This window comes from Rattus norvegicus, chromosome X (assembly GCF_021556685.1).
Source record: "Rattus norvegicus strain SHRSP/BbbUtx chromosome X, alternate assembly SHRSP_T2T, whole genome shotgun sequence".
NCBI lineage: Eukaryota > Metazoa > Chordata > Mammalia > Rodentia > Muridae > Rattus > Rattus norvegicus.
In genome coordinates this window covers 56,063,833-56,088,092 of record NC_141554.1, presented here as the reverse complement: position 1 = coordinate 56,088,092, position 24,260 = coordinate 56,063,833, and the positions used below count along the sequence as shown (strand labels likewise).

Below are 24,260 nucleotides of genomic sequence, written 5' to 3'. Positions count from 1 at the left end.
AGTGTACAGGATACCAAGTTACAGGAAACATTCAGTAAAGTTTGAAAGATGGTGGCAGAAGAATGGATTTTTCCAATTGGACTCCTTAATGAACAATTTCTATTTTTATGACTGTATTTCAAATATTTAAAATTCTCATGGGAACCTAAATGTTAATATATTTCAATATAATGGTGCCACCATATATTATTACTCTTTATGTATAATCAAACACAAATAATATAAATGGATAATATTTACTGCAAGCTAAGAATATCTATTACTTATTTTTATGTTCTTACTCATTTCTATTTACATTTTAGCAATGCATTATCTTTTAAATATAGACATTCATAAGAGAATAACATTTATCTTTACTCTGTCTAAATGATTAGGCAGTTCTCCAATTTAACAGACATTCTCAAATCATCCATGCTATTTAAAATAATGTTGTGTTCAAGAAATAATTTATATTTTATATATCTTATTTCACATTATATGGCTTGTACTAAACACTTAAGAAATAAGCAGAAAGAAGTCTATCATAAGTCTATCTCCTCTGAGAAATTCTACCAAACTATACACTGAAACAGATGCAGATCCCCACAGCTAAAATTTGTGGAGCTCCAGGTCTCTTATGGAAGAGTTTGGTGAAGGCTTGAGGTAACTGAAGAGGATAGGAAACCCACATGAAGAACAATGGATTTAAATAACCTCAGAGAGCTCTCAGAAACTGAGCCACCAATTGAAGAACAAAGAGCCCCAGCACATATGTAGGAAACATGCACTTTAGTCTTCCTGGCTGCCTTGTCTGGCCTCAGCAGGAGAGGAGGTGCCTAATGTGGCAGAGATTGATGTGCCAGGATTGGGGTGGGAAATACTCAGGGGGCCCACCCTCTCTGGGGAAAAAGGGAAGGGTTTTGTGGAAAGGACCAGGAAGGACCAGGAGGGGGAGCAGCATTTGGGATGGAAAGAAGAAAGAAAGAAAGAAAGAAAGAAAGAAAGAAAGAAAGAAAGAAAGAAAGAAAGGAAGGAAGAAAGGAAGGAAGGAAGGAAGAGAGAGAGGGAGGGAGGAAGGGAGGAAGGAAGAAAGAAAGAAAGGGAGGAAGGAAGAAAGGAAGGAAGGAAGGAAGGAAGGAAGGAAGGAAGGAAGAAAGAAAGGAAGGAAGGGAGGAAGGAAGGAAGAAAGAGAGGGAGGGAGGGAGGAAGGAAGAAAGAAAGAAAGGAAGGAAGGAAGGAAGGAAGGAAGAAAGGAAGGAAGGAAGAAAGAAAGAAAGGAAGGAAGGGAGGAAGGAAGAAAGAAAGAAAGGAAAGAAGGAAGGAAGGAAGAAAGAAAGAAAGGAAGGAAGGAAGGAAGGAAGGAAGGAAGAAAGAAAGAAAGGAAGGATATGTAGATTTAGCTTTAACATTGTGTGATAGAGTTTGTAACTTGATCCATGTAAATGTATTAAGAATAAAATAAAATTTAATTTAAATTCAAAGCTTTTTAACCAGCGGGAGTGTAAATTTTGCTCTGCATTTACACTTTTATATAATTACAATGATAGATGCCTTTAAGAGGAAATACGTATTTGTTGAAAAGATCAAGTTTAAAACTTTCTCACATTTAAAAAAAAACAATGAATGTAGGAAGCCCATTTCTTGTTGCAAATTTGTTCTGAGAAATGTGGAATTATGCCTATCATTATACCTCCTGAGGATTCAACAATCCAGCTAAATTAAACCTAGAAAAATATCTTCTTCAATCCTACCAAAATTAAACTGAGCTAAAGTAGTATATGTATCAAGATGAACCAATGAATAACTCTGAATGTTCTGTCATTTTGAGCATGAAACAATAAGGCATACTGAATCAAAGTTATTTATCTTGGAACTTAGTAAGTTTATGGTCACTGCACTTCTGAACAATATGCTTAGTAACATAGCAGTGGAAAATAATTTAACTATTATTAATACTTTGCATATTGAATGACAATACTGAGCTTATAAACTGTGCTGTCAGAAGAGATTAGTTAATGTGAATAATGTTATATGCAGGCAAGTCTTCTTTATCCAATGTTTGAGATGCTTCTTTTTACCATACACATTAAGCATTTGACTTTTACTCCAAAGATCTTAAGATAGCATCACCATAGTGAAGCAGATGTACTGGATCCAGACATCCATCAAGTTCTCAGTTTAGTGTATAATTTTATAGCATATTTGATTTAATGTTTGACATTAAATCCAAATCACTCAAGATATTAAAATGCTGCTTTCTAAAACAAACGACATTATCTATTTGTATACTTATACAGAAAATATATGATATGGAACAAGTTCCGAAGAAATAATTTAGCAAACAAAATACTTTAGCTAACACACGCTGCTGATAGCAAAGTCATCTGTTTACACTATTCTGTTTCTTGTTCTGGCATGTATCAAGCTGTGACCATACTATATATTTCATTAGAAGTATAAGATGGCAAAACTATCTTAAGACACATTTTTATGAATGATTTTCTGAGTTATACATCCATTTACCTATATCTACTACCTACTAAAATTCATAAATTATTACTTCATCATGCTTTGCCATGGTTCAGAATTCAGTCACAGGCTGCTATTTGTTTGGAAAAAGTTCAACTTGGCAAGAAGTCTTTGGGTGGTGGTTTAAAGAAAGTTTTTAAGGATATTATCTGCTCCAATCTTCCACACATGTTGTTTTTACGTATACCACCATACCTGGCTGATATAATTAAATTCTATTCAATTATATTCTATTTATAATTATATATTTTTATATGAACTTAAAATGAAATATATATATATATATATATTAGATGAAATGAAATAAGGAAATGTAAACTATGTACAATTTAAGTCTCAGTTAGTTTCCCACTGGGAAAGGATAATTTGCAGTAATGTACTAGCTATGAATAAACAGTTAAACAAAACTTGCATCATGATTCTGCCTTGAGTGAATGTGTGAACTATTTCTATTTAGTCTAGTTTTTTTGAAAGCCATCTTCCAAGTCTAAATGTTTTAAAATATCTAGTACATACGTCACTTGCAATCTTGTATTTTTTTAAAGAATTTCAAGAATAAGTAAAAGTTTCTTCAAGGTGCAGTAACCATCCAGAAAAGCTGAAGGAAAGATCTGTGTATTTACCTTAAGAGACTCCTCTTGCTTAAAGAGATCTTCAAAATCTTTAGCATTGAGCTCAGGAGCATTGAGAAGTTGTTCCACTTCTGAAAGAGCTTGTAAGATATGACTGATCTCGGTCAAATAAGTAGAAGGCACATAAGAAACATCCAAAGGCATATCTTCAGTCGTCACTACCATGGTTTCTTCATGGAGAGTGTGCTGGTACAGATATATAAAAGAACAATTTTTAGCTTTCTAATAATGAAAAGGGCCTTTATATTGATTCCAGTATATTGTTGACAGAGAGCTAGAAAGGGATTAGAAATTAATACATTACATGATGTCTAGTAAAATTGTTATGCATTCTATTCACATATTTTCATCTCCCAAAAACATTTTTGATGAGATCCATACACTTTAACACTCCACACAGAAGATGAAATACCAGAGTCATAAAGTTGGGAAGAAGGCAGTTTGACTCTAAGAAAAGCACAATATCAGAAATACCTTTTACTGTCTAATTATAACTCTTGTTCTTTTCATAAAAGAAACACTATTTGTTTTCTTGTAGTCTTGGTTAAGGTATAGGATTCAATGAAATGGTTTGATCAAGAATAAATAAATGTACCTTGTCCCCAATAAGCAGATATTGACTCCAGCCTCCAGTGCTATCTTGTTATTAAATTAATCTGCTAATTAAACTGCCAAATAAGTTTGGATCACTTAAAATGCCTACTATTTCAGAAATCCCCAACGTCTTAGAATGTCTGTCAATTCTACATTTTCTTAACTGATGTCCAAATGCATAGGTTAGTAAAGTTCCAGACAGTTTTTGAGTTTGCCCGTAGTACTTATTTCCCCATTCTTCAGAAAAACATTGAGTAAATGCGACTTGGCATGCAAATTCAGAAAGATGGATGACCTCTGCTCTTTTGGTCCTACAGTATAGGCAGAAACACTCTTGTAATTGAAATTATTCTCCCAGTAACTTTGTTCTCAATTGATCAACTGCCAGCAGCCTATTGATGAGGTCAGCTGAAGGCATCAGTTGAAGTCTCTCCAGGGAAATTCAAACAATAACATGTTAACATTGTTCTTTATTATTGCTGTCTCTTTGACAGAGCCACACACATATTTCCAATAACATGACTAAATGGATGTGGGATCATTCACAGAACTCAACTCAAGATGTGTAAAATCTATAGGCTGATTAGTGTGGACCCTTTTTAATTGCTCAGGTTTGGGATTTGTATACTTAATGTGTGAATGACAGACAAGTAAAATTTATTCTAATTTATTTGTCTAATCTAAGTGATGTTGTAGCAAACTCAGAATTGCACAAGTCCATTTTAAAATCACATGGAAATTGGTTATATTTAAATCAAATTCTTGACACATTTTTTCTTCATCATCAATGAAATGATAACATATATGCATTTCTAACATGCAATTAAAATGATCAGAGAAAGTTAAGCTTGAGTTTGATGAAGACAATTTATAATTTAACCATAGATTCTAAAATCTTAACTCAATTTCTACAATTTAAATCAAGCATTTCAGTAATTTAATATATATGCACATACATATATAAATAATTTAACTATGTATTTGAATATGAAATTTGTACTGACATGTTCCACACTACGTAAGAGAGTTATCACAAAAGTCAAACAAATTTATTATTACATGCATATATGCTATGTAGACAGGTGATTATTTTGTTCTTAAGATCTTTAAAAAAGTCATATGGAAACCTACTACTGAAGATTTCTAATATATATATATATATATATATATAATATATATAGTATTCATCCAATAATGGGGAGATAATTACAAGTATTAAAGTTTAAATTTGGTAAGAGCATTCAAGGAAAATGAAAGAAATATTAAAACATCTGACTATGAAATGTTGCAAATTATGCTTATCATAAACAACTGATATTAAATAATTTTTGTTTTTATTTGTCTATAAGAAAAATATGATATCCTGATTATAACTCTGAAAACATTTCTAATTAGGATACTGGTTCAGTTAGAATTTTGAGAGGATATTTTTAAAAGTTTTGTAATTTGAATATACTATTAGCAATTCATTAATTCATTGCTCAACTGCCATACAGAGCAGAATTTTAGGAATACAGATCATTTGGACATTAGAACATCTTTTAGTTTTTCTGAGATATCAAAATAACTCAAATAACTTTTCAATATCATTAGAAATTGGCTGTTTCATAAACTTTGAACATTCAAAATTTTCAATTTGCTGTAGTTTTACATATAATAATAAATCATAATTTTCTTATGTTCTAACTTCCTATTTATTCTTTAAGTGTACATGATTATTTTGACAAAGCTTTGCAGATATTCACTGGAAGAAATGAATGCAGTGTCTATCCTTCAGTTTGGTTTCATAAAAACTTCAGGCAGTTATTATAAAGTCAGTGTAATTAGAAGTATCATGTTCATTTTCTCTTCTTTATGCAAAATACAAGCACTCACATTCAAATTAAGCCTTTTCATTTGAATTTCATTAACTATGCTTTAGGTAATTATATCATTCTGAATTCTGATGTGTGTAAATCCTGTCTAACCTTTTGAAATTTGACTTGTTTTTATTAATATTCTTTTCCACATTATATTACTACATATATGCATATATCAATAGGAAGCATGATATTACCATATGAAACTATATTACTTGTCTTTTTGCCATTTCTATGTATACACAGAAAAAATAAAATACTTTCTTCATTTTTGTATCAACAGAAGAATAATATTCAAAAGCTAGTGCAAAAGTTTCTATATTTATTTAGAAATGAGGAGTCTAAGCACTGTTTATAAATAACCATTATAGGAAAAACTTGAGATTTGTAGTACTTATCTCAAAAATAGTTGAGAATTTGAGTTATGAAAGTAGGTAGACATATCATTTATGATTTATTAAAGTTAGTGTTTCAAAAATTTAGTTATCATGTATTTACATTAATTTAAATTTTATTGAATGGCCATCTAACTATATGAGATAAAGCAATTTTGTTTGAAAAAAATTATGTACTGTATGATTTAAACAAAATGTTTTTATGATTTAAATTATTCTTTCTTCAAATGCCTATGACTATTTATGCTTCTTTGAGGTCAAAGTTAACCAGAATGAAAAATGCTATACTATATGCCATATTATAACTCTCTCTCTTTCCCTCCCTCCCTTTCCCTCTCCCGCTCTATCCTCTTTTCCCTCTCCCTCCTGCTACCCCTACTTCCCTGCCCTGTGTGTGTGTGTGTGTGTGTGTGTGTGTGTGTGTGTGTGTGTGAATGTGTACAGTAGAAAAATGTGTTGAAACATCTTACAACTAGCAAAAACATTACCCTTTTAAAAAACATTGCTGGTGTAAGTTTTGATATTTAATTAGTATTATTATAAAAGGGAAGTTATACCAAACCTTCAAAATAAAGACCATCTGTAGATTAAGCAATTGCATGAAGTCCTGTGTATTCTCAAGTGAAGTCTTTTTATTTTTCTCTGATTATTATTTCAGAATGTCATTATTAAGTATTGTACATTATTTAAGGGGTCTAACAAATTGATACATACATCCAAAATATGACTGCAGGTTTTAAATTCATATTGATGGGTCACAAATAAAGTAGAATTTGGAAAGACAAGTTCTATTAAACAAGTTTCCTTAGCTCTAGTTTTTAAAGGTCTTCAAAGAGAGGCGAGTTTCCTATAGATCATTAAAATAATATAGAAAGATGCATTATTATTGATTCCCCTTAGATAATTATATATGATAAACATATAATGACAACATTTGATAACTAAATTTAGACCCAAGTCATATTGATATGTGGGCCAAGCTTACAAGGACAAATTATTTTAAAATGAAAATATGGTATAGATGAGATCACCTTGCCTTTAATTAGCCATGTTCAGTGTTTTAGGGACACAAAAATCATGTGGCAAAAGCATTGAAAACTCTTGCCCTCATTTCTATGATTTTAAATAGGCTACTGTGTTTGAGACCTTGAAGTAGTGTTCAATAAACTGCTCACAAAGTAGTTATGACCTTATATAGAAAATACAGCAAGGGAGAGGATGTTTACTCTTAGTACTTCTTTCCTACATATTGTATCATCTAAAAGTTTTTTATGTGAACCTACAAAGTAAAATTGGTATTCACCATAAAATGATCATCATTTGATCAATAACTCATATACAAAATTTTACCTATTTCTGTAAATAAATACAATCTTTTGAAATACTTAAACTACTGTAAAAATGTTTTGCTGAATTTCATATTTTATAAAAAATGAATTTATGAGAATGATATTGTGTCATTGAAAGCAGAATGCAAGGTAATTTGAATTGGCATGGTTTGTTGTAAGTTTTATGTCTCAGAGGCTAGGGTTTATAGAATCCTGTATGAAAAGTAAGGTTGTATATCTGCAGAATAAACTGTCTCATGTAGATCTCTCCTTTCTACATTATAAAACCTACCTACTTCCTCTGGGTCAAGCTCAATTACACGCAATTTACTTGTAAACCAGACTTGCAAATGTGTTAATAGTTTAAAGTGATTATCCTTCAAAGACAACATTTACATTTTAATAAGGAATTCCAGTGTCTAACTAAATGTTGGTGCAATTTCCATTTCAGATGGGAGACTACTTCAGATTGGGAGAGAAATAAAAAAAAAAAATATCTCAGATAAGAACCAATAGAAAGCAACAATACTTATTTCTTGCCTTATTAAAAATTACCAATAAAATAAAATTTTATCCATGAGGTCGTGTATTCTGAGTAAATTATAATACACAATAGACACACATACACACACACACATACACACACATACAGAGAGAGAGAGAGAGAGACAGAGACAGAGACAGAGACAGAGACAGAGACAGAGAGAGAACAACTAATATATGGTAGGTTCTTAAAAATTACTTGAAAACTCAAAAGCTTCTGAGTAGAAAAAGACCTCATGGTTTGAATGAAGCAGCAGCTAACAAAGTAAATTTTTTTACCAGGTGTATAAGTGAAAAATATCATTAAGAATGTACAAAATAAAAATAAATAGAAAAACTAAACATCAAGAAAAAATGGAGATGGGGAACTATAGAATGTGGAAAAGTCAGAGTGTGGACTTGGAGGGGGATAAAATCTAGATTGCAAAAAAAAAGATTAAATAAAATTTAAAGAAACAAAGAAAAGAAAAAAGAAAAGGGATAAAAGAAAAGAAGCCCCCACCCATTAAAACGTAAACAAGAAAACAAGCGAACCAATTAAAAATGTAATTAAATGTGAGAGGGTTCCCAAAAATGAAATACATATGGTCTAAAACATTTTGAAAGTTCAACATTCCTAGCCAGCACAAAGATATCCATATAAACTACCTCAAAATTTTATCTTATTCTACTTAGGACAGCTAAGATCCCCAAAGCAAATGGCAAGAATTGCTGGTGTAGATGTGAAGAGCAGTTGTCTGAATGAAAAGTACTTCAGTCACTCTTCATATAAGTGATGAGGTACCTAAGAAAGCTAAAAAAGAGATTGCCTCATGATCCAGATATGCCACCCTTTCCATATTCTCAAAGACTCATATTCTACTATTGAAGTTACTGCTCATGAATGTTCACTGCTTCTGTATTTACAAGAGTCAGAAAATGGGTCAGCCTATTGTCCAGCAACTGATGAAAAAATATCGAAAACATGGTGTACTTACACTGAACCATTATCCTATAAAGAAAAACAAAAGTATTAAAATTTCACTTAAAGGGATGGATCAGGAAAGTCATTCTAAAGAGGATAAACATTCAGATTAACAACTCTTGCATTTTTTCTCTCTTCTGTGAATGTTAGCTTTGGATTTTCATACATATGCTTCATATAGAATACATATAGGAATTAATTTTGTAAGAAGACATGGGGAGGATTTCAAGGGATGTCAGATACAAAGCAGTGGTATAGTGGTTTAGATGGTGCTGATAAAACTGTTAAATTTGGATAATGATAGAAGAGCTCTATATAGTAGGTAGAAGAGTCATATGGAAACCTACCTACTACTATAGTATCTTTTCTGAAACACACACACATACACATATGCACACACACATTCACACACACAAAGTTGGAACACACACCCACATACTTAAAAAAATAATGTTTAAAAATAAGTAGCATAGAGCCAGAAATGGGCCTGTTCTTTTGGAGTTGATGGTCACTAAGTTCCCATAAACATCCTCCCTCAAAAAAATTACAAGCCAATATTTTTAGTTGTTCTCCAGAACTGACTGTATTTCTGATGACACCACATAGTTGAATCCCAGAACTTTTAGATACCAAGGTGGTATTGACTTATGCCTATCTTTCATATTTTTGGAAGGTGCTATGCACATTAGCGGAACTGAAATGTAATCTTTAATCTTACTCAGCTGAGAAGCCTGTCAAACATCATAATGTCTGGCCTGTCCCCAAAAACTGGCCATTAATATGATAGTTGCACAACCATTATAAAATCAACTAATCCCTGTCTGATTGGATTTACATTATATTCTATAAGATAAATCCTATACCTGCTACTTATATTCGATCTAACAACCTGTCTCTTAACAAGGCATAGGTCCTAGGAGGAACCTATCAGTATTGTTCTGCCAAATGGGCATAATAATAGAAAGACTTCTAATGCAATACTATTATACTCATAGATTAACACATTTCTCAATCTTTATCAGAGAAGCTTCTATTTGTAGTATATGATGATTATCATCAAGACACATTACTAGCTAAGGTCTTGGGAATAAGAAAATGCAAAATTCTTAGCTCTAAAAAGAACATTTATGTCATATACTTTCCTCACAATGCCTAGGGATGAATGTGGAACAGGGGAAAAAGATGCTAAGTGGCAGAATCCTTGGATATAATAATAATAATAATAATAATAATAATAATAATAATAATAATATCCTCAGAACACAGTAGATACCCGCACATACAAATTCTTAGCAAGTGTGACAGTAGAAACAAGCCCCATGGAAATTCAAACCAGACCAAATACCAGCCTGAGAGAGGATGTGGACATGATGTTTCATACATATCGCAGGAACTTTGAGCAGCTGAAAGCTTCTGAGAGAGGAAAGTTTGGTTTTGCTCTAAGAGGATTTTGGTTTAAAAGTCAACTGTGTTCTGCCATACTCCAAGAATATATAGAATTAATACATTAGATGTTATGGGTCAAAGAAAGAGGAGAAGAAGAAAAAGAATAAGAACAAGAAGAACAAGAAGAGGAGGAGGAAAACAAAGAGGAGATTGGATAACATTTGGGTGAGTAAGCAAGGTGGGTGTATGTGGCAGGAGTTGTCAGAAGTGCTGCATATAATCAAAATACACTTTAGTATAGTCTCAAAAAATGAATAAATATCAAATCATACCAAAAGCTCCATCCAATAAAAGAAAAATTTTAAAGATTAATAAACAAACATCAACTGAAAAGAAATTATTGTATAATGATGATTAATTTGTAAGATAGATATTTAACTATACTCTAAGACTATATAGTCCTGATATAACTTTCATTTTGTAACTTTGGAAAATGGCAATAATTTCTACATGTTGCAATGCAGTCGATTTGGATATTAGTTTAGGGACATTTGTGATTTAACTAAGGCAATTCTCATTGTAAAATATATTTGCTAAAATGTAGTTTACCTGTATTATGGACCTTTATTTGTTTCTCAGGGGTTAATCCCTGCTCAATGTTGTAAGACAAATATGTAATTATTTCTAATAGTGTTCTACAGTTTGAAATTTTAGCTTAAAGCCTGAAGGCTCTGGGACGGCTTACAATGAGGAATTTATCATTTACAAAACTTCCAAGCTTTTCTTACATTCCATAACTTTGTTTTTTTAATGATTACATTTCTTAAATGTATATAGGGCATTGATTTTATCCTAATCATCCCCAATCTCTCTGTCTCTCTCAGTGTTGTTATAAACACAAAACAGAAATTCAAGAACTATATGGATATAACATGAGATAAAACCTGGGTCCATAAAAGAAATGCATTAGAGCAAATAGAAAAGACATCTGATAAAAATTAAGTGCCAGACTTAAAATTAAGTGTGGAAACAGAAAGTCAGTTGGACTTTCTTTAGAAACTTTGTTTATAAGATGATTTGATAGGAGAGAATATTTATGGCTAAAAATAAAATGGGAGTTCTGGGCAGCTTACCAAAGGAAAAGAACTATTTATTACTCAGAATAAAGAACAGAACGAAACAGAAATACTAAACTGAGAGGCATAGAGAACAGATACAGGAAAGTAACTATATAATGACAAGAAAGAGAAGGTAGAACACATGGTAAAGAAATTATACTGTCCAAGGACAACTTTCCTGTGATAAAAACTTATTGTTCATTAAAGTTAAAAGTGTACCTTCAGGCTGGAGATATGGCACAGTAGGGGAAGGTAAGATGTTGTAGAGGTAGGAATGATATAAATATAGAACCTGCATATGAAAATCTCAAAAATCATTAAAAATTGAATTAAAAAAATAAAAACACTGTTCTTAATTTCAAGTTGCACTAGCAATCAAGATGTATTAACAGTTTTCTACAATTAAAAATATAATAGAAAGTAGCACATAATCAGTCAACATTCTATTCTCTTAAATATTCAGAATAAGTTTACATTCCGGCAAGAAATAAATGTAAAGAATTCCAAAACAAAATTTTTGGAATGTAGCTAACAGCTAAACAGTAATAAAGTAGAAATGAATGCTGTCAGAAATTTTATTATAACCATAGTGTATATTTGCAAAGGAAAATGTATAAAAATATCTTCAACAATATAAATAAGATTATATGTTCCGTATGTGATATTGATCTATAAGTATGTGCACATTTACAAAGAAACTTAAGTAAGCAATAGTAGTTTGTGCTTTGTACTAAAAGCTATAGTCACTGGTATGTATAAGTAGGTAGAGACATATAGTTTTTATCAAGTTATTTGCAAAAGGAACTAAAAATAAAATGAATTCTCTACAAATATGAATGAATCAAATGATCATAAGAAAGTCTCTTCCATGTTAAAGTCTTCTACCCTTTCTGTCCTCTCTCTTTTGTGTTGTTCTGTGCTAAAGAATGCCTATTGATCCTGTGGCCCCTTCTATTTTTCTGTCATTTCCTGAATGCTACATTTGTTTACTGTTTTAGTCACTTATTCTTTCTCTTTTACTAGTTAGTCTACTGGGGGCAGAGAGAATACTCTTACTAAATAGGAGCATTTTAAAATAAATTTAAAAGTCCTATCACAAGAAATGAGAATAAGTTTGCTGACAGTTTAGAGAATGCAAAGATGTCCTATGTCTTTCAGGACTTGGGGCTATTGATCAACTTTTTCTCAAAATAAGGTAAGACATAAACATGGTTCTGTTACTTTTAAACATAGAAGTGACAGTGTGCATAGTGAAATGATCACATTTGATAATATTTTCTCCAAAAATATACTTGGTTGGTGTAAAAGTCATGAAATCTGTTTACAGTTGAACAAAATCAATTTTTCCCTTAAAACAATAATACTCAGTTTTTCCATAAAGTTTTTAGTACATAATGACAACTTGGGCTTAATGTATTCTACATTAAGAACCTGATAATTTCTTCTGAATTATCATGTTCTTTCAATGATCTAAGAAAGACTTGTCCCTGATTTTTTTAAACAGGGAGTATTATAATATCACTATCTACTGATCTGCAAGTGAATTTACAAGATTTAATTCTAGGAAATCATATTGCGTTGATCCACTTTTGATTACATATATTAAAACAGTAATTAAATGAGATATTAGATGCATCTTTTTCTTCTAAATTCTGCTGGGAATTTCAGAGTAATATCATGTTTATCAATACACAGAGTAAGTTTTGCTCCTCAAAATACCAGAAAAGTGATTTACTGTGCTCACATTTTGTATCCAAACAAATTACATATTGGAAAGAGCATTGAGTAAAATGATGAATGTTGTGACTTTTGTACTCAATAAAATAGCTATGTTAAGTATTTGTCATCATGTCTATTTGCAAAGGACAAGGATAAGAAAAGTGTGAATATCAACATAAAGATACTGTATTTCTCCAGTTTTTACATTCATATACTTTTTGAAATCTGGATAAAGCATAGAAAAGTAAAACAAACTTGTCTCAAAGTAAATTAATTTAGTTTTGGGTTTTCTTGCAGATAATGCTATTGTGAGATCATTATATCCCCAGAAAAATATTTCATCTGTGTCCAAAAACTGACATTTATAAATAAGGAATTAGCACATTGTTACATTGATTCTTTGTGCATATTTTGAAAATATATTATGCATATATTGTGATATTCTAATTATACCCTTTTTGCATATTTTTGTCTTATATCTGTTCTTTTTATGATATAAAGGAAAAATCAATTTTATTGCAGTGAATTACTCTTATCGGGTAAGAATTTATGTCCAAAAATGTTCATATAAATGAGATATAATGTTGGCCTTTTGTGCTTTCCTTGACTCATTTAAGTTTGTAGCATATAACCTTGTTGGAATAGTGGATTTTCATCTGAATAAGTTTTTCCGTGTTGGCCAGGTAGTTGGTCATGACATACGCAGTATGCTCTGGGGCAGTGAAAACTTTACTAAAATTTAATGAATTGTATAGTGTTTCTATCCTTTACTTGTCATAGCAAGTAGCAGTATAATAATAGTGATAAATATACATACTATATATCACACAGAAAGAGAAGCAAAATAAAAGGAAGTATGAATACCCATAAACATGAATACATGTAAAAAATTAGTTTTCAGAAAGTCATAAAAGGTAAATACTGGGTTGATATTGGAGAATATGATGGCCATGGATGCAATATTTCTATGGATAGTATCAGAAAAAGCACTGGGCTAGGTAATATATAGATTTTATATGCACTCTGCAGCTTGTAAAATGATAGAGAACAGCAAACATCTTAGGGAATAAGCTGAACCATATGTTAGCTTATCCAATATTTCATGGGGAAACTGCCATTTTTATTCTATACATTTCAGACATCCCCCAAAGTTACATGGGGATAGCTGTGCAGGTTTATTTTTGATTCCTCCATTCTATTAGACTGCACAACAAGTCTGTTATTGGCCAGCATAATAATGCTTTTGTCAATGTGTTTCTACAATGTATATTGAGATACTTGCAATACTGTTTTTTATGTTTATAATTACTTTGATTATCTGAATGATTTTAGTGATAAATATAAATTTATTGATTAATTTTTTTCTAGTTCAGTGCAGAAATCTTTCATAATTTAGTAGACGTTTTCTTGACTCAGTGTCCACTTCAGGGGATGTAACCATTATGCCCAATGTTAGTTCGTGTATCCTGTGGAAATGGATTGTCTTACCAGCCTTTATAGCCTTCTACAATTAGTTTCTTCTGTGTAATTATTTTCACTTTAGACATTCTTTACACCCTTTGTTATGTTTATACCTAGAAAACTTATGTGTCTTTAGAACCAGTATGAATGGAATGTTTCTCTATTTCTCAGGCTTATTTTGCATTTGATAATTTGATGATAATATTTATCACTTTTAAGGTTTTCCTGAAAAAAATGTTTAGGTTATTTAAAAATAAGATGATATATTCTGCAAATATGAATATTTTATCTTCTTTTCAAACTTGTAACTCTTTTATTTTTTTATATTGTTATATTGTTCCATTTAAGAATCAGTGAAATATATTCAATACAGGTGGGGAATGATAACTAACAGGGCATCCATCAGTCCCTCTAGGAGATACTACAGGCTAAAATGTAAAACTTCCAGTCCCAGGAAAAGGTTATTTTTTTTATTTGGAGCTATTGCCCAGTGAGAGCCGAAAGAAACCTGCTCCAAAAATTACAGGATATTGCCAATGCTCTTGGTTATTCTCCAGAACTTGACAGTAAAACCCTATTGCTAAAACGTCCAAGAACTGAAATTACAGATTATGAAAAATTAACACAGTATTTACTGGAAGCTTATTCCTGATAGAAACTTACATAGTGCTAGAAGGTAATATACATATTCTTCTGTGAACCTTAATTATTGGCCTGGCAATATATGTGTACTGGTGTAAGTAGCATGTTTTAGGAGTAAACAGGCACTTTCTGCTTGAAATTAAGACCAATTCTAAAAGGTGAGAAAATATACAGCATGATTACTGGGCCATGAATATTTGGATAAAAAAAATCTTGGGCATTCAGAAGAACATATTCCTTTCATTCTGAAAAATGGACATAAAGCTATGCCAACAGCTAATAACTTATCCTTGTGTCAATAACATGAGTTATCTTGCAATCATCATCAAAGAAGCTTTGTTTATAGTAGTCAATGAAAAACACAGGGAGAAACAATTGGCAAGGTACAAAAAATAAGACTACAAAATACTCATCCCTAAAGGAACATATATACTATATCCTGTCTTCTCAAGTTGCAGAAATTATTGAGCTCCCAGGGAATAAACCACTACTCAAAGACTATACATGGACAGATCCATGGCTCCAGCACCAATGAAAGGAGAAGCCCTTGACCCTGCCAAAGCTGGACCCCCCCCAGGGTAAGGCAATGTGGGGGGATGCTTGGGGAGGGCAACACCCATATAGAAGAAGGGGAAAGGTGTGGGATAGTGGTCTTAAGTCAGGGAAATCTGGAAAGGGAATAACATTTGAAATGCAAATTAAAAAATCAAATAAAATAAAAAATAGAAACAAAGAGGGGAATAATCATCTGAGAAGAAGAGCATAAAAGGTGGAAGAATACAGGATGATGAATGACTACAAAAAACCCAGTGTCTTCTGAACAAAGCAGGGAAACCACACAGATGAACTCCCTGTGGTCCCAGCAGAGAGCAGTTTGTCACAATGTTCCACCCCTATCTTAAGAGTTATTGGTAATACTTAACTTCTTGCAAGGAAGGATTATTTTTGTCTAAGAAAATAACTTCTATAAATCAGTCAAACTCCAGTGGAAAGCTTCATTTATGTGAATATTGGGCAACATTAATTGCCCATGATTGAAAAACACCACCACCACATTAATCACCACTACCACCACCATAAACAAACAAACAAACAAACAAACAAAACCCCCAAAACAAAAAACAAAAACAAACAAAAGAAAACCCCAGCAAATCAGGATGCAAAGTTTGGTGAAACAAGATTTGGGAAAAAAAAGAAGCATATGCTTAAAACACATTGTACAAACTTCTTAAAGGACTAATCAATGTATACTAAGAATTTGATATAGTACCACATTATTATAACCCTAGTATTCTGGGGGTGGCAGCGAAAGGATTGACCTAAGTTTAAGGATACACTGGTACTTGCCGAAAGTTTCTACCCATCTAAACAAGTACACCAAGACTGCCTCAAAGGACAGAACAAGCAAACACCAGAGAGGGTTATAATGAAAAGTACAGAAGTAGCACATGCAGTAATCCCAAAATCTGAGAAATGCAGTTACATGAAATTAAAAGTCTTCTGGATAGCCAGAGAAACAATCAACAGAGAAGACAAATTTAAAATGAGAGAAAATCGTTCTCATATCTATAAAAGAGTGTTTATCAAAAAATTTGAAATCTAAACACCGGGGTTCAGAGCTAAACAAAGAATTCACAGCTGAGGAATGCTGAATGGCTGAGAAACACCTGAAGAAAAGTTCAACATCTTTAGTCATAAGGGAAATACAAATCAAAACAACCCTGAGATTTCACCTCACACCAGTGAGAATGGCTAAGATCAAAAACTCAGGTGACAGCAAATGCTAGTGAGGATGTGGAGAAAGAGGAACACTCCTCCATTGTTGGTGGGATTGCAGACTGGTACAACCATTCTGGAAATCAGTCTGGAGGTTCCTCAGAAAATTGGACATTGAACTACTTGAGGACCCAGCTATACCTCTCTTGGGTTTATACCCAAAAGATGCCCCAACATATAACAAAGACACGTGCTCCACTATGTTCATAGTAGCCCTATTTATAATAGCCAGAAGCTGGAAAGAACCCAGATGCCCTTCAACAGAGGAATGGATACAGAAAATGTGGTACTTCTACACAATGGAATATTACTCAGCTATCAAAAACAATGACTTTATGAAATTCATAGGCAGATGGATAGAACTTGAAAATATCATCATGAGTGAGGTAACCCAATCACAGGAAAACACTCATGGTATGCACTCATTGATAAGTGGGTATTAGCACAAATGCTTGAATTACCCTAGATGCACAGAACACATGAAACTCAAGGATGACCAAAATGCGAATGCTTCACTCCTTCTTTAAAAGGGGAACAAGAATACCCTTAGGAGGGAATAGGGAAGCAAAGTTTAGAACAGAGGCAGAAGGAACATCCATTCAGAGCCTGCCCCACATGTGGCCCACACATATACAGCCACCAAACTAGATAGGATGGATTAAGCAAAGAAGTGCAGGCCAACAGGAACCGGATGTAGATCTCTCCTGAGAGACACACCCAGCAAATACATAGACGAATGCCAGCAGCAAACAACTGAACTGATAACAGGACCCCCGTTGAAGGAATCAGAGAAAGGATTGGAAGAGCTTGAAGGGGCTCAAGACCCCATATGAACAATAATGCCAAGCAACCAGAGCTTCCAGGGACTAAGCCACTACTCAAAGACCATACAAGGACTGACCTTGGACTCCAACCTCATAGGTAGCAATGAGTAGTCTAGTAAGAGCACCAGTGGAAGGGGAAGCCCTTGGTCCTGCTAAGACTGAACCCCCAGTGAACGTGATTGTTGGGGGGAGGGTGGTAATGGGGAGGAGGATGGGGAGGGGAAGCCCATATAGAAGGGGAGGGGGAGGGTTTAGGGGGATGTTGGCCCGGAAAACGGGAAGGGGAATAACAATCGAATTGTAAATTAGAAATACTCACGTTAATAAAGATAAAAACAACAACAACAAAAAAACAAACAAAACAACAACAACAAAACCCGATGACCTAAGGAACTGAATAGGCAGTTCTTGAATGGAGAAATAAAAATGGATAATAGACATATGAAATGTATTTCCTATGTTCATTTCATACTTTGCCACTAATAAAAACAAATAGAAATTACATTCATAACACAGGTCAGAATGACTAACATTTAGAAAATAAATGACAACTATTTCATGTGTGAATGAAATTGGAATCCTTACTCAGCTGCCAGCAATGTAAAGTGGTTCATATTGTAGCAATACCAGGTCAATTTTTTTAAATAACTAAAATGAGAACTACCACATGATCCATCTGTACCACTCCTGGATATATATTCAAAGGAACTTAACTCCTATGGCAAGGATATTGCACAATTTGTTTGTTGCAGCACTATTCAGTAGCTAAGATGTAGAATTCATGTAGAATGCTCACAGAAAGTGGATAAAGAAAATGTGTCCTAAGGATGTTATTTCAGCATATATATTTTGAAAATAAGAAGTCCATAAAATAGACATGAATGGAAAATCATCATGTTAATCTCTATTAGATGGTTCTACAATCTAATAGCCTCTCTGTCTTACTCTCTGTGTGTGTATGTCTGTGAACTTGCATGTGCATGTGTATGTGTGTATGTTTGATGAATGTACAAAATAAATCATGCTAGTAAAGAACAGACCTTAGAGGTAGCAGATAAGAGAGGACAATGGAACAATAGTAGCATAAAGCTAATAGATATGTACTGCGGGGAAGGAAAGCAGAATAGCAAGATAGGGCAGGGAACCTGCTGAGGGGAGTGAGGCACATTGGAAAGACAAATAAACAAATCGTAATCCAACCCTTCTGTTTGTATCCTTTTTTAACAAAACTAATTTTTAAAGTGCAGAAAAGACTAACATAATGCACTTAATCTTCACATTTCATGTATATTTGTGACTACTTAGAATCTAGACATTTAACATGTTTTGAATCATGTTCAGGTGCAGAAAATAATACTCAACATTGGCGAATCATTGAAACTTTGCAATAGAGACATTCCAATAAGTAAAAGTGAATATTAAATATTCTTTTCATGAATCTCCTGGAACTATTTATTGAAATTTATTCTAACATTAAATTCTGATGCATTACTATGCAACGAACAACTGACAATGGCTTTGCATTTTCAATGAATTTGAATACATTATGCATATATATATATATATATCTTAGGTTTCCATATAAAGCATGTTTCCTTTATTCACAAATTTCTTGGACTGTGGCAGTTATCATGTTTTTACTTCTAGCTTAAGAATTTAGCTACGATTATTGCATATGGTATTAAATTTGAGGATTCAAACAGCTTAGACTCTCATTTAGTTATCTATTGAATAGCTTTCTGTTACTAAATGACTATGGACTACTATTCAAAAAGATTAAATAAAGCAAAAAAGGGATTTTCCCTACAATAACTGTGCTACATAATGGTCTATTTAAGAGCAAGTGTACTTGGTTTAGTGCTAATAAAATCTTATAAGCATATTAATATGCTAAAAGACATTTGTTCATAAAGAAGGAGAAGAATTTTGAGATAATTTAGCAAACTTGAAAACATTGTAATCCTGTTTTGATAATAAAAGAGAAAGTGGGAAATGTTATGTATTTGATTGAATTCCTTTTACTCATCTCTTCTCAGAATAAATTCCATACAACAAAATTCTTAAGTAATCATTGAAGAATCGGAATGACTCCCAGATGGTTCAAGCAATTTAATTATTTTTAACCATTTGTTTCAGGCATGCTAAGAAGGATATTTCCAACTCTGGTACAAAAGCCATTTGAGCTCTCTCCCAGCTGCTGTTCCATATTTTCAAAGCAAATTTAGATTGGAGAAAATTAGACTTTTATTGTTTTGAAACAGAGGTCAAATTGCTGAGCATAAATTCTTGTTCAAATTTTTCATCCTTATTGATTGAATTATATTTCACAAATATCACGTCTTTTGTATGATTACTGTGGATGGGCCAGTGCTGTTTTATGTTTTGTGTTGTCTAGCTCATAGCAGACACTGAACAAATGTTTGTTAAAGAAAAGGTATAATAACCAGTGTATCCAAAACAAAACGTGGGCTTATTTGTAGTCATCTAGTAAATGTATGAAATTACAATATCAGAGCATCTTCAAATTTATTGAGCTTTTCTTTAAAACTTAGCAGAAATATGAACCAAAAGATGATCACTAATTACTAATATCAAGGAAACTACATTACCACAATTATTTGATAATTTGCAATTAATATTGTATCTTCAGATTGGAATCTGTTTCCTTAAATTCCTTGAAACTAAGGTAAATAGTTGAGATATTTTGTCATCTTTTAAAATGTAGTTTCTGTGATAGAGATATATTGTAAAGATCTATCAGTGGACCTCACATTACCAAACAACTGGAGTTTCAGGCAATTAAATATGAGATAATTAAAATCATTTCAAGTTACTTAAAGAAACAACACTTTACTTAATATTCTTATCTATAAAAAGAAGTAATCAACTTATTACTTAAATTTAGTTCTATTCCATAAAATAAATTTAGAGGCTTATAGCATTCCAAGGAAGATGATAATAATTTCAGTGATGATGAGAATTTTATGTCAAATGAATTAAATTTTCATGTTTGATAAAAATATGCAATAAATTCCACATATAATTACATTAGACTTTATTTTTCTTTGACATGTAGAAATTCTAAAAAATGAATTATTTGTACTATTTTAATCATCACTATTTCCATGAAATACATTTGTTTCTACTTGATAACACAATCTGACATTCTATCACAATCAGAAAGGTAACAATATTTTTACTAATGTTTATATATGGTCCATAAAATAGTATTATGAATGTAGTTTTTTGACATAACATTAATTCATATCATGAACTCATATACAATTATAAGCCTAGTGTAGATATAATCTACAAAAAATAATTGGACATAGTTTGATACATTTACTATAATAATTTTAGTTTATTGAGCTATTGTGAGCCAGCCATTGATAAATCATATTTGCATAAAATGACAAGTTTTATTTAAACTGCAAGAATATTTTATTATAATTATATCCAATTTAATACACAGTATAGTAGTCAGGGTAGAGATACTAAGGAAACCAAAGGGCTTGTGCTAGTATAATTACTTAGAACTCTTAGTTAATTCAATTAATATTTTCATAGCTCAGTTCTTTGATTAAATTAACCATTTTATCTACAAATCTTATGTATATATAGTAACTTCTAATATGTAGGGATTCTATAATGTACATATGTCATATCAAAAGTTGTTGCAAAGTTATCAACATATACAGTGAATCTATAACATTTTGATACCTACAAGATCTTATCCTGGGTATTTTATTAATAAGTCCCTGAGTTATAGATAAATATATATTATATATCTAACAATCACTTTGTTTTCTAGACACAGAACTCAAAACAATTCAATATTATTAGATCTTTCTTTCTTTGTAGAATGGTGCTTATCAAAAAGGCTACTTATCATTATACTACAACATAGAAGAAATAGTGGAGACATTTATGAAGTATGAATATAAATATGGAGATAAGTGTATGTGTGTGTGTGTCTGTGTGTGTGTGAGAGATAGAGAGAGAGACAGAGAGAGACAGAGAGAGACAGAGAGGGAGACAGAGAGAGACAGACAGAGACAGAGACAGACAGACAGACAGAGCATGAGAATGAGAACAAGGGAGAGAGAGAGAGGGAGAGAGAAAAAGAGAGCTCTGTTGAGAACACTTTCAAATAAATACTAGCAGACTTGAAGCAAACATGCAGGTAAATATGGGAAAATTGTTAGGCAGTGAGAACATGCAATGTCAAAGGCTTAAGCAGTGGCCTAACCAGGAATTTTATCCTTTGAAATTTATGTTAGAATTTTGAATTTCACATTAAAATACATGAGAATCAATTGAAAGGCTTGTGATTTGACATATATGGTGTATATTTGCCAGTGATCACCCTGTTTATTTTGATAACAGTTAAAGAAAACAGTGTGATGATTTCTACATGAAAATTCAATAGAGTTACTATGGTAGATCACAGGAAAGTAATGTTTCTGATTTTTAAAATGTAGTTATACTGGCTTATAGCTAGTTATAAAATTGCAAAACATTAAGACAAATATAATGCAGATCATGATCAGAAAATATTCTAGGACTGATCACAAAGGCATTTCACCCTTAAAGGGATCAATAGAGATTAAAAGGAAACAGGTGGGCAATAGAGCAAGTTAGCTCCAGTCAATAGCCTCCTCAGAAGAGTCTCATGGCACCAGTGTTTTAATTTGCTTATGCTTGATGTATAGATGAGTTAATTGTATGTGAAATATAGTCCTTCAATTTTTTTCTGTTTATCTTTTTACCCCTCTTTTTTTTTTTTTTTTTTTTTGGTTCTTTTTTTTTTTTTTTTTTTCGGAGCTGGGGACCGAACCCAGGGCCTTGCGCTTCCTAGGTAAGCGCTCTACCACTGAGCTAAATCCCCAGCCCTCTTTTTACCCCTCTTAAGTATTCCTTCTCTGGCTACATTTTTTAAATAAAATTTCCCTGTCTATTCAATGAGATTCTTATGTTAGTAAATTCTCCTCTGATCTAAAAAGAAGCTTATTCCAATGGCATTCCTTTGTGTGTTTGTGTATAAGTACATGTTTGTATGTTGTATGAATGTGCAGGTGTGTAAATATATGTGCTCTTGGAGAGACCATTGGCTAACACATGCTGTTATTTCTCAGGTACCAACAATCTAGATTTTTAAAATATTCTCTATCACTTGACTGAGTTTCAGCCTGGTCAGGTAGCATGAGAGATCCAACTGCACTTACTAGAATCATAAATTCACGGAGCAATAGCTGGATTTGTCTCTTTGTTCTGGGGATCAAACTCAGATCCTTATGCTTGTGCAACATACATGTTAGACTGAGCTCTCTATTCAGTCTTTTGAAGTTATACTTCAATGAGTTTCTATAATATAAAATTTAATGTTCATAGATAATTTATGCTATTATTTCATCATGTTACTTTTATGCAGGCTCTAAAATGAGCTACCATTTTTGTTATTTCCTCAATCTGTATATCTCTTCAAAATTCATTATTTACTATTTTAAATGCATGATATTTGTTCAATTTCTGAATTGGTGTACTAAAACCTTTAATAATTTTAGGAAATCCCAAACAAATTGCATCCCAGAAATTGATTTTATTCCAATGTGAATAGCATTTCTCCATTCTCCTTTATATTTTGAAGGTAATTCTTGAAATATAGGCAGGGGTTTTATTTCTATCCATAATGAATCTTGTACATAGCCATGCAAAATTCTTGATTTGAACTGTCCCTGTCCCAAAGTATTTTTTAAATATTAGGTTCAGTATCACAGATTATGATGTATGTATTTATGCCTCCTTTTGAAAAGTGGGCTTTATCTGTGGTTTTATCCTGATTTTCCATGCTTTGTAAAAATCAATGATTTTGCTGTATACTTAGATATTCATTCTGCCTTCACATACATTTCATTCTTTATCATTGACTGAAATATTAAGCTACATAAATAGAGGAAAACACAAACATTATTAGATAAATGACTGTAACCATTACAATTATCAAAATGTACTAAAAATGGATAGAATCTTAACATATATAATTCCTTTCTTAACCTTTGTGATATGTTAATTACAGTATTGAAGCTGAGAGGATGAAAATTTTATAAGCAACTAACTCCTGGGTCATTAATTGCCTTGGTGAATATGTAATGTTCTTTTATATTCACAACTGCATTTACTAAAGAACATTCTGTATCCAGATAAGAACACTTTTTTCCCAATATTTTCCAAGGATATTACACTGGAGCTGACAATGTTTGTTCATATTTCAAAGTGAAGAGAAAAATCCGTGTGGTATTCCTTCAAAGAAAATGCTCCCCCCTTTAATCACAATGGTAATTTTCATTATGTAGTAGAAGATGAAATATAAAAATTGTGCTTTGTGTATCAGTATGAAATCTAGGACCAGGGATAATTTTAATGTTTTGGAAAAAAAGACTGGTATGGAATGCACATTTCTGTTTAACTTTAAGAGATTCAACCAACAGATGCATAAAGGTAATTTCATTCA

The 24,260-nt window shown here is 32.2% G+C and overlaps 1 protein-coding gene across 8 annotated transcripts in view; it reads right to left on the bottom strand.

Moving 5' to 3' along the window:
- Nucleotides 1-24,260, bottom strand: part of Dmd (dystrophin) — a 2,349,574-nt gene that overhangs the window by 1,247,711 nt on the left and 1,077,603 nt on the right. For all 8 annotated transcript variants that reach the window (XM_087599109.1, NM_001370876.1, XM_087599108.1 and 5 more), the window contains 1 exon segment: nucleotides 3,132-3,326. In XM_087599109.1, the coding sequence (XP_087455235.1) occupies nucleotides 3,132-3,326 (195 nt within the window).